Source organism: Sphaeroforma arctica, assembly GCF_001186125.1.
Source record: "Sphaeroforma arctica JP610 unplaced genomic scaffold supercont1.385, whole genome shotgun sequence".
Classification (NCBI taxonomy): Eukaryota; class Ichthyosporea; order Ichthyophonida; genus Sphaeroforma; species Sphaeroforma arctica.
The window spans coordinates 46,475-57,991 of NW_014040173.1; the positions used below are offsets into that span (position 1 = coordinate 46,475).

The following is an 11,517-nucleotide window of genomic DNA, read 5'->3' on the forward strand; positions in this document are numbered from 1 at the left end:
TGTGTATGCATGTACAACGTATACACTGTTCATTCTGGTTTCATCCTGAGAAGAGCGCTAGCCTGAACTTACGATGTAAATTTGGGCATAAAGTACGTGAGACACTAAAAAGTTTCATGCGGAAATTGTAGACGCACAGAGTTTCCCCGAAGTCAATTGATGCCGCAGTGGCTAGCGGTCAATTCGGTCGCGGCGCTGTGCTCACGGCATCCCATGCGGATGAGGTCATATCAGACTGGGATACCGCAATGGAACGTATGTCGATTAAAGATACAGGGAGTATTAAAGACGACGCGTTCCTTACGTTACTCGACTCGAAGCTAAAGCACAAGTTGAAGGAGAGTAGACGGGAGTTAGGGAGCAAGTACACCGGCGGGGCTCAATATGATAGCATGCAGAAGTGGGTGGGGAAACTGGAACGTAGTCTGAAGGAAAGGTGAGTTATAGACTACAAAAATAGGATTTGACGAAATCAGAAGGGTCAATACATATTATTGCCCATACGTATGCGTAAGGAAGTATGTATCATTTAGCCTACGCCAATATACACGATCATGCATAAAGTTCACTCAAAACCTTCATTAATTAAAATTAGATGTCACCCTAGCTTTTTATAGCTTTACGTTACTCAACGAGATTTGATGTATCAACTGATCGTTTGCAGGGAATTGCGCATCCGCCTATCCAAAGATGAAGTGAAGAGCATCAAGGAAAATAAAACCATACACAAGGAAAACCGAGACATGGGTGATTATGAGCCCACGTCTTTTTACCAGGTACGTCTTTACTCTCGCTTCGAGCTCTTTAACTCGGCAATTTATACTAATAGGAACGGTGGAAAATGAAGACCTATGGCTAGTACGCACAATACAGTTCAATAAGGATAGAATATAAAAGTGTTTCAGAGTCAATTGTGTGAAATCATAAAAGGGCCTAACTGTTCTTGTCGAATCTGTAAAATTATCATGCATTCAGAATTGTAGGAAGCCTACATATCGTTGTTCACACACACCAGCAAAGCAATGCGATCGCGCACTATATGTCCGGCAATATATTTCTTTTTTGTAGACCACGCGGAATGGGTCATCAAAATCCAATTTTTATCATTACTACGACCACACATTCGCCGACATGCAAATCTCAGATTTTCCGCCAGTCAAACCCAAAGGATAGTAGCACCTTGAACGTTATACATACTACGTCCTGAAGTGTATCGACATGTTTGTCTCAGCAAACAACTACCATACCGCCAGTGCCACAATTCATAATTTTTAAGTACAATGTACTACCTATCACACAGATTTATCGACACAGAAACGGGGGCCAGACTATTGAGTATCCCAGGGCCGGTACGCCAGAGAACGATGTGCGTATAGCATACCTATTCTTCATCGATACGACCGACGACTTTTTAGGAGTGCAAGAGGCGCTGGACATTCTCTACGAGACCAAACACACGTTTGTGATCTACATCACGCGGAGATCTCACTCTTCATTTCTCAAACTCATCAGAGAATACTACGAGGTGAGGGGTATAAGAAGAAATATATATACACGAACAGTGTGATGGGTATAACCTGTGATATGTACACGCTTTGCTTCTCACTATTGCACTCGTGTGCCTCTGACAGACTGTTCTACAAATGCCAATTACTTCTATGTTCTATAAACTTGATATGTGTAACTATTATTGTATTATCTGTATGTGTGCATGTATTTCACAGTTTTGCAGTGTATGTGGACAACGCATGATCTCATTTTTGTGGTATTGATCACGAGGTTGCACTGCTCCGGCAGAATCTCCCATCTGTCGACTACCTTATCTAGGCACGTCACGATATGAAGTCTCGGTAAAATGTTTGAAGTCCAGTATTAGATGACATTGCTCAGACCAGGCCTTATACGATACTTCTCTCCAATCCAACCTTTCGATGATAGTATACCTGATCTAATAAGGCAAAGTTCTTCAACAAATTCAGAGATCAGTTTAAAAAGTCACGTACATATAATTATATGTACCATCTCAATTTCATTCAGGACCTTGATAACGTGCGCGTGATGCGTGGCCGAGAACTGGCCGTCAAAGGTACCGAACTTTCCGACCCCGACAAGCAAGTCTACGAGTACGCCATCTCTGTGGGAGGGTGGGACATTGCGATTAACCTGTGTGGCCTATCTATGCCCATAAAATCACCGGTACGTGTTTGTATCTCAATGTAGTTGGTGATTCTTATACGTGACGGTGTGCGTTATTTCGTTGCGGTTTCTTCTCGCGTATGATATTTGCAGTTTGGTCTGTATGATGGATATTATTTGCTGTTATTGACTGTTGTATTAAGATTAAGACACCATTGGTATCAAGTGATTGATCTGTGTGTTTTCAGTAGCGATTTTTTGGCTCACATTAGCCGGTACGCGCCACGGCTATTAGTGGGTCCTTTTACGTATGCAAAAGCAGACGACTGATAGTTTGTTGATCTCGCTAAACGTGTACGCATACCATCTTAACTAAATTGTACAGGCGGAGATCGCACGCGAGATCGTGACCAAGAAGGGCGTGAGTTTCGTATCCAGTTTTAATGTAAAGGACAATCTCGGTAAGATTTTTTTCTTTCCTCATACTTTTTCAATTTCAGACTTTTCTGGAAATGAGCAAAATAAGTGACTTTATGCTGTAACGCCCATTCTTTGCCAACTAGTGTGATAACCGCAAGCGTTTTTGCTGTTCTAAGTGTCTGATAGGTCGTTTTTAAATTTGCCTTAGTTTCTAATTTCGACGAACTTATTTCCAATTCATATTGACTATCGATGCACACTCGCAGAAGGGTTCTTGGAACGCAATGCTGACACACAGATTCGCTGTCGAAATCAGGTACGCAAGAGCATCACTTTTACAAAACCATCAACAATTTGGCGGGTCATTACTATTTTGTTACATTTGATAATGTAGTGATACTGACGTCGTATCCGTGACAAAAAAAGGCCCGGTTTTATTTCTTGATACTATTTGTGGAATTAGGGGTAGTTGGCGAGAATGATGAGCAACGAATTTCAGTCTAGAATTAAAATATAGTTTATGCGACAGATATACAAGTAGTGTTCCTTATTTGTCCTCATATTAGCGTGCATGCACATTTACGTATGTACGCAATAAAACCTGAATAGTCAACATGGTCGCAAATAAGAATCATTTCGATGTGATCTAATTGAACAGGAGTGCTCTCAGCTGGAAAATACTCCCAACAATCTTCCCTTGTATTTTGGTAAACGATGGGTAGCGCTGTCACCAGACTTCACTGCATACCTTGTGCAATATGACGATATGGCGGACTGGTCGACCTTCCTGTCCACTTCGCGCAACGATGTTTGTCTTACTCAGGTAGGTAGATTTATCCCAGGGAGAGAGCGTGCGAAGTGGTATATTTCTATCAGACCACCTCACCATACTGGTCTTTTGCATAGTCCCCTTTAAACTAGGTTTAGCTCTCCGTTTGCGTTTCTAAGTCCACGTATAGTTTGGCATGTGCAATCGCAAAGCGCGGTGCTCGTCATTGGCCAGAGAAACTTAATTGTATCGTGTGTTTATAAATTTACACCCTGTGAAGTTGAAGTCTTGAAACAACCCAACTCTGTTGTTGCGATGTATTCATACCGCCACACAGACGGTACTTCGCAACTCTGGCTTCGCATGGGAAATGTTCGACCCGATGCTTGACAGTGCGCCCTCTGCAATGCTATTCCCCGGGTTAGTAGACAATAGCGATGATAATGCGAATACAGACAATGTCGCAAATACGGAGAAAAAAATGCTAACGACCGCTAAAGGTTTGTATTCACTGCAAAGAGAGACGTTGAACATAAGTGGCTTGGGGTCACCATTGTTTGTGAGGACAATCAAACCGGGACACACTCTTAAACACTTGATTGTGGGTAATCTGCTGGTCAAACAACAGAGCCAGTGAGTGCACTAAGTCATGTGTATGAAGTCCAAATGGAGCTTGCACTGTCAATGAGTTTTGAATCAACTCGCGATTGTATCGAGGGGATTTTTTTTTGCAACCTCGTTCATCGGCTGTATTGCCCAGTTTCATACCCTAATCCGTAACTCAATTTACATACATAGCTGTTATGTATCGCAAACGTATAAACTGCACGTTAGCGAAATAGTGTAAAGCAGGAAAGCTCACAACGCCTACAACGTAAAATAGCCAAACATACGACCATCTGAGCACTTTCACATCACAAGAGCGGCTTGAGTGCTTCATACCACTGCATTGTGAAAAGATCTCGCCACTGCGTCACGCACAGTAGCAACGCAACAGACTCATGTACAGTACGGATCTAGTCGGGGCTCGTTCTATGACAGTTCGAGCAATTCGGCCTTTCAAAACGGATTAGACGATATTGTGGTTAGCTACAGTGTGTAAGAATTGCTTATTCAGCGACCTTTGTCGTGCAGTGTTTGTTTTATCATCAGCACTGCTCGGTAACACCTCGCGCAACTGTGGCGTGAAATGACGATGCAATAAGGGTGGAATATGTACTGGGAGGAAACATCGATCCCAGATCTTTCAGGTCAGAATCGTTATGTTTTCCACTCAGTCGTCGTACGTTTCTGCTTTTACGAAAGGTTGAGCACAGCAGTCATGAGCAGTATACTTGTGGCTTCGGAAGTTGTGCAAGTATGCCTAGGCAAATTTAGGAATTTTGGGCGATCTTCTGCTGGTTGCCTAGTCGATTGTGTCCCCGTTGGCAATTCCAATGTATGTTTAGGGGAACGTGCGAGTGCATCCGGTGATCCAGCTCATGGGTTTGAATACTGCCAGTTTTTCCATGTGGATTAAAATTATGTACAAATCGCGTTTCGTAGCGGATATTGATTGTTCCTTGCGGGGGCAAGGTCCCCGGAAACCAGAAATAAGAGATATACAGCACAGGTTTCTGGCCAACGTGAAGATACGGGTCGCGCATACATCTTTTACTACTGATATTCTACGATCGTGACGACACGCTTAGTGATTCCCGACGAGTCTACAAATATGTAAACAATGAATTGCAAGCATTTGTAGCTGAAACAGACTAGCGCATGAACTGCGGCGATCTATTCAATCATATACAGTCGAACACAAACTTGTGTTTCCACATCTAGTTGGTGTACACGCAGCTGAAACCCAATTTGCTTATGGTGGATCACCTGCCGTGCGGTCATGAGTATACGAGTATGTTGTCGTGGAGCGCAACCAGATAATGCTAATAACAGAGCGAATTTTGCAGTTAAGCCGATACGGAGCTTTTGCATTATGGCACCTCAGATTCGACATGTAGACCTTTGTTCTTTGCCACATATCCCAATAGTAGCGCACGTAATACCGGCCGTGGGTTGAATTGGGGATGCTTCTCGATTGTTGGCACCAATGTGCACCACTACATACAGCACAACTCTTGATAGTGCCAAACACTAAGGTAGTGGTGTATACAGGACATTGTTACGTGAGTCAACACAGAATTCAATCGATCGAAAGGTGAGCATGTAGAACAAGTGACAAATGAGTGCTTCATAGCGAGCAGTGGAAAATAAATTTTCCGGATCAAGGAATAGTTACTTCGCGAGTGAAAATGCTTTAATGAATAACTACCTATACTAAACCATGAATCCGAGTCAGAGTTTAATTCTCACACTGACTCTAGTCCCGAAACCCCTTCACGCCTTTGATCCAGAAAACCAGGGCTGCCGACAGACAAATTCCCGAATAATTTAGCACAAAAACCATCATAGAGATCACAGCCCCGTCCCTGGCCCGCACTGTTTGGCACCAAGTGATGTGAGAAGTGGTTGTCATAAAGAATAGCAATCATTTCATGCACGGAAGATATGTTACCGCTCGTCATGCACAGAAGATATGTTACCGCTCGATGATTTATAATATGCAATTGTTGAACCATAATCGGAACTGTCTGAATTATGATACCATTAACGGAATCGATTTCATAAAATTGCACATATCAATTACATCCAGTTGGCCTGATTTATTACACCATAAAAAATCATTTCACACTTGTCTGTATATACTAAAGTCATACACATGCAGCTTACCCAGATCAGCTGTCTCGTGTTCGAAGTGTGACCACAGAAAGAGTCCCAGTGACAAGTTCATTGCGGACCCTACTATCGGCCGCAGCATGGAGGCGGCCAGTGCAACACCCACCTGGAACACATGTCGTAATAAACCATACGGCAGTTGATTGATGCGTGATGAATGTGTGCTGTGGTGTAAAGCACTATTTTGACGTAGTATTGTAGACTAATTGTGTGATAAATGACTCAAACAATTTAAAAAATCACAAGGAGTACGTGCATAGACTGCGAAAAATTAGGCCTCCAACATCGTTAAAGTTAATAGCACAATAACGCGGGGAACCGTTCCCTTCAATTCCCTGCCAACGCCTGCAATTTCCGACAGATGAACTATTATTGCCAGACGAGAGTCAATGGCACCAGAAAATAAGCACACAAATAACAACACGCGTTGATGAACAACGCACAATCTCCTTTTTCAATCGCTTTCGCGTTACAATTTAAGACTCATCTTTTCAAATACACATCCCGTTTTAGTTGCACAATTCGGTACATGAGTTCTACAATGGATATAAACAATTGCAAACAGGTAGGCGCCATGTGTCCATTTTCATAGACACATAAACGTGCGCAATACCAGTTTCTCCTGCATCGGTGCCCCTCCTGTGTACGAGATCCCAACAGCGACACCTGACGGGATCGATATCGCACTGCAACAATCAAGATAACAAAATATATAAATCAAACGCTTTTCTTTCTAAACTGCCCTGAACTTAAAGGGCAAACCTAGGGCAGTTGCGAGCGCAAACACTTTCGCAAGTGTGTTGTCTAAGATTTGAGCGAAGAGAATTGAAATACGTTGGTCAACAACGATACAGTATTCTACTTTCGCGCTTTACTATGAGAAACATCCGTCTTTAATAACAGTTAGCACGGGAATACCGCCACAATCATCGAACATACCACGCCTAGTTGTGAGCAGCACATATCTCACCTTCCATATTTCAGTCCAAAAGGTGAACACAATCACATTCACTTAAGTAATAAAATACGTCTATAACTGATTTCTGGCTCAGATGTGGCTGGATGTGTCTGGGTTGCTAATAGGTTTACAAGCCAATGATCTCTCCTCACTCAAGTGTATATATAAATGATCAACAATAGTATCTAGATAAATGTACAATAAAAATAAGGACATGTTTTGATTGCGATTTGGTAACCATACTGTAAAACACAACCTACCAATTGAGCAAGTCAGTGATCTTTCCGGAGCCATAGAATGGCCTGTGTTTGTATGTATCATGTGTTGCAATTGCGTACATGCCCATACAACCACAGATCCCAACCAGGAATCCGCCAACAAACGCGATGCTGACCAGTTTAACTAATAGGTGCAAGACAGGGAGATGATTGGTACACTGCGAATTAGTAATCGAGCATACGGCCATACATGAGTCAGGGATAAGCCTGCAACGTAAATCGGATCAGAGAAGGAACTAAATCCATCATCGACCTATGAGACATCAGAAGCAGCTTCCTAGCGTGTGTATCGTGAACGACTTCAGTCATCGGCAGAATCTCAGGAATTGACATGTGTGCAGAGACAAGCATCATTCGTACAGAGTGCAACACGGCGCTGATAAGGATGTGAATTTGAGAGCGAGTGTGTATATCTTAATAGACTCACCCAAAAAATAAACGTGCAAACAAATATACGATTCCAACATAACATACCTTAATCAGACTGCCTCCTACAGCGTGCTCATAGTTCAAAACTCGCAAAATTGATTGTAGATTGCGTATCACGGCAGGGAAATAGAATCAGGACCACGAATCGTTTTCTGATGTAGTCCCCGTAACACCCACACATACCTTGGCGTTCCAAACTTTTCTGTACAACGACAGTGTCTCCGGTACTAATTCCCCAAACACATCCTATTTAAGGGGGGTTGGGCAAAAGAATGATCATGTATATTTGACATCTTTAAATTGTCAAGTGTTATAATGTCAGATTCAGTGAAAGTTGTCATCAATTTGTGTCTAGTTCATAATGTCAAAAGTCATTTCGAACAATTTTTCAATAATCAAGTGCATCGTGGCCGTGAATAGCCACACTTTAAAGTACGATATAGCTCAATCACGCGAAAATAGTATTTTGGTTCATATATCAGTATTGCACAATAATTTATATCCTTATTGTGCATCAAGCTATGGCAGACATTTGGCTATAATGATAATAACCTCATGCGGCAATTCAATTTATTTTATACATAAATCCAGAATTCAATGTAACGCAAAATAAAAATTAAGGGGCCAAATATCTGACCATGACAGTGTTCACGGACCAACTCATCCGGAAGATCGTTTTTGCTGATTATCGTACCGTACGCACAAAATTCAAAAGTTGAATAGAAGAGAATCATTAAACAACTGAGATTGCGCTTAAAGTTTCTTATAGACCTGAAGCGAATAGGCCAACCGGAATAAAAAGGGGTGTGGAGGGTCTGCAAATTTCGGCAGGAGCACCTCACAGTCACTCGCAGCTACAAGATCGTTGACCCCGACACCATCCTAACAGACAGATATAGCCACGGCTCAACACTCCACAATACTAGCTATCTTGTGTTGTGTACATGATACTATTTCTGACAATGATTCACACATCTCCATAGGGCAGAATAAATACGTACCGAGAAGTGGAACCATCAAGGGACTGATCAACATTGACGCGACGATAAAAGGCGTGCTCTTGCTCAGGAGGCCGATGGCATTGAGCATGGCTCCACACAGCGTAAGTGCCACGATGTCAAAGGTCACGTGGTTCTGGTGCGTATCCAGTGAAGTCAGGTACAAGGATTACAAATTCGTTGGTGACACGGTAAGCGGGCTAAGAGAAATTTGTATCACTATACAGACTGTTGTACAGTACATACTAACACTCTAGGCGTTTACATAATTAAACGCCTTCCACAGGCAGTCAAGTGATATAAGAGACTGATAGAACATACTTGAGCACCATTTCCGCAGACACCTCAAAACTAATGAGATATTCGTGGAAAACTAAATACAGAAGTGTAAGATGACAACCACGCCAATTGATAGAAACTGCGCCTTACTCGAGTCGAGCTAGGCAACCTTGAGCTCGAAAAACGTGCGCTGGAGCTCAACACTGAAATGTTTAGATTTTATGTAGCCTACGAGACTTGTATTCGCGCACACATGTACGGAACCCATCGTCGACTCAATTCGACACGGCACTCGCTAATAATACAGGTGTTCAGCAAACTATTCCGTACCAGACTGAGAGTCTAGCCAACACAGACGCATACACCCGGTCTCAATCCGACTTTTTTTAGCACCTCCTCAACGCTCAGATGCTATCTATGAAGCACAAAACAGGAAGCAGCAATAGTACAAAAACGTATGCATTTGAATACTTTGCCAAAACACGTACAGACCTATACACTCGCGACCAAATAGTGTTTAATTTCTTTAAGTTACTCCGTTTTGGCATACTTGAACTCTTGATTGCCGCAAAATTTACAGACGTTAGCGCCAAAACAGTTACTATCAAAACTACACACGGGCCACTCACCCGTGATTCGATCTTACGCAGCACCTCCGAGTCGCTCAGGTGCTTGGCGTGCTTGGGCCACCACGAGACACTCTCGTCACCACCTAGGCCAAGGACATCCTCTACATCCCCATCCTGGGCAAAGGTATCCCACACAGCGATGTATCCAAACTTCGACCCTACACCACACGCCGTGAGCTGTGTGATGGCTCGCTGCGCATTGTTTTCAATACAGTTGAATCGGATGCACCCATTCGTGGTATGGTCTTGAGGTGAGGATGATCTGTATGAATGTGCAGAGATGCCACAACGAAATAATAACGTTGATGAGTTTTCTTGATATAAAAAGGTATCAGGGGGACAAGCAGGACAAATTTGCCACTAAAAACGTTTCTGCCAAAATATGAACTATGGCATTCGACTTCTAAAACGCTGCTGAATGGTGAAATTACATCTCAGCACCTGCAAATGTTATAACAAACGCAAGGCCAAAACGACTCTACGTAGAAAAACTCGTTCAGATTAATATGAGCACGATCAGACGTCCGTTTTAGATATTGCATTCAAGCTCCGCGTGCCAATGAAAATCTTGTTGCAAGTGTATTAATTATAGCAGAGGATCTGATATCTCGGTTAAAGCATTATCAACATGGGGGTAGGATAGATCGCTTGAGACTTCTAACAGAAATACACCATATTAATATGAAAAACTTGAGGACTTTTCGGATACATACTTCGGACTATCGTCGGGAAAGAGAATATGCTTGCGACTGTTATTTGCGTTGCAGTCGAGTGCACCCTCGACATGGCATGCATTCGATTTGTACGATACAACGGCATCGTCAGACGTCAGCATGCGATTGTGATATGAGGTTCTCCGTTTATTCCTAGCACCGGCTGTCTTTCTGGTGCATGTAGCATGTGCATTCTCATCAGCAATGTACTGTGTGTTGACACAGTTCACCACCTCTTCGTATGTCTCTTCAGTTACATACGCAAGGTCATGCTCGTCTGTATCTCCGTTCGGTTGGGGTTCAAAGACTGCACTTAACAGCAGCGTAGGGCTCTGCGCTGATTGATGCGGTGTGGGCACGAACACGGCCTGCGCAAACCCCATTCGTTGCACACATTGTACTGTGGTTTGCAAGTGGTGCCGTGGCACATTGACCTCAAACGATCTCATTCTTCTAATTTCACACACCGGATACTGTAAAGATAGAAATGGCTATTATATACACTTTTAGATTGTGTATGTGTATATATAAGAATCACCTATGTATGTGATCTGAGCGAGCGTGGACGGATTAAACTATACCATGGAGTAGGACTTAGCGCAATCCAGCGCACGGTCTCACCAGTCTATACACGACAATTGCACCCTTCCCATGGTCATGGTTGAAATTTTTAGTTATTTCCAGAGTATTCGGTATCTGTGGTTATCTTATAATATCTCGTCTCATGGAATATGTCGCTTATATTTACATACGTACTGCGCTTAAGGTGCACCATACTATGCACAAACAAGAAACTACTAACAAGCCCAAAGCACAAATATCATCAACATCCATTTATAACAGATTCATTTTTACAAAATTGTTCTATTTTCAGAAGGCTATGAAAATATGTATTTTTCCATCCAATAGTCGCATTGCAGTAAAGTGCGCATTTTGATCACACACCAATCAGCAGCTATTTTCTAAACATTCCGTAGAGAAATGTAATCTATTGCATCATGCATGTAGTGATATACATATATTGGGTCAGGGTATTTTTTATGTAAGGGCGAAGGGTGTGGTTATCGACTAATATCTACACAAGGTCTGGTCATTGACTCAAAAAGGCTGTGGATATCATCACTAGGTCAGAA

At 42.5% G+C, this 11,517-nt stretch overlaps 2 protein-coding genes across 2 annotated transcripts in view; one reads left to right on the forward strand and one right to left on the reverse strand.

The window, feature by feature from the left end:
* The window catches only part of SARC_05796 (hypothetical protein), a 6,391-nt gene extending 1,465 nt beyond the window's left edge, over positions 1–4,926 (forward strand). The window contains exons 2-9 of the mRNA XM_014300333.1: positions 132–436; positions 665–776; positions 1,301–1,525; positions 2,038–2,196; positions 2,522–2,597; positions 2,823–2,872; positions 3,215–3,379; positions 3,663–4,926. Coding sequence (XP_014155808.1) covers positions 132–436; positions 665–776; positions 1,301–1,525; positions 2,038–2,196; positions 2,522–2,597; positions 2,823–2,872; positions 3,215–3,379; positions 3,663–3,962 — 1,392 coding nt within the window. The 3' untranslated portion in view covers positions 3,963–4,926. The remainder of the gene's footprint in view (positions 1–131; positions 437–664; positions 777–1,300; positions 1,526–2,037; positions 2,197–2,521; positions 2,598–2,822; positions 2,873–3,214; positions 3,380–3,662) is intronic.
* Positions 4,927–5,549: 623 nt separating this feature from the next.
* Positions 5,550–11,189, reverse strand: SARC_05797 (hypothetical protein). The gene is made up of 8 exons (XM_014300334.1): positions 10,385–11,189; positions 9,672–9,933; positions 8,767–8,899; positions 7,949–8,011; positions 7,319–7,460; positions 6,714–6,786; positions 6,095–6,206; positions 5,550–5,803 (listed from the first exon to the last, which is right to left on the reverse strand). The coding sequence occupies exons 1-8, from the start codon at positions 10,831–10,833 to the stop codon at positions 5,685–5,687; spliced, it is 1,353 nt and encodes a 450-aa protein (XP_014155809.1). The 5' UTR covers positions 10,834–11,189; the 3' UTR covers positions 5,550–5,684.
* Between the last annotated feature and the right edge of the window lie 328 nt (positions 11,190–11,517).

What these genes read in the sequence shown, in the direction of transcription:
- SARC_05797 (XM_014300334.1), bottom strand. Translation starts at nt 10,833, where the DNA reads ATGAGATCGTTTGAGGTCAATGTGCCACGGCACCACTTGCAAACCACA. An exon ending in CTTGATGGTTCCACTTCTCG is followed by an intron (nt 8,012 to 8,766) that starts GTACGTATTTAT and finishes CCCCTTAAATAG; the next exon opens with GATGTGTTTGGGGAATTAGT. An exon ending in ACACGAGACAGCTGATCTGG is followed by an intron (nt 5,804 to 6,094) that starts GTAAGCTGCATG and finishes GGTGCCAAACAG; the next exon opens with TGCGGGCCAGGGACGGGGCT.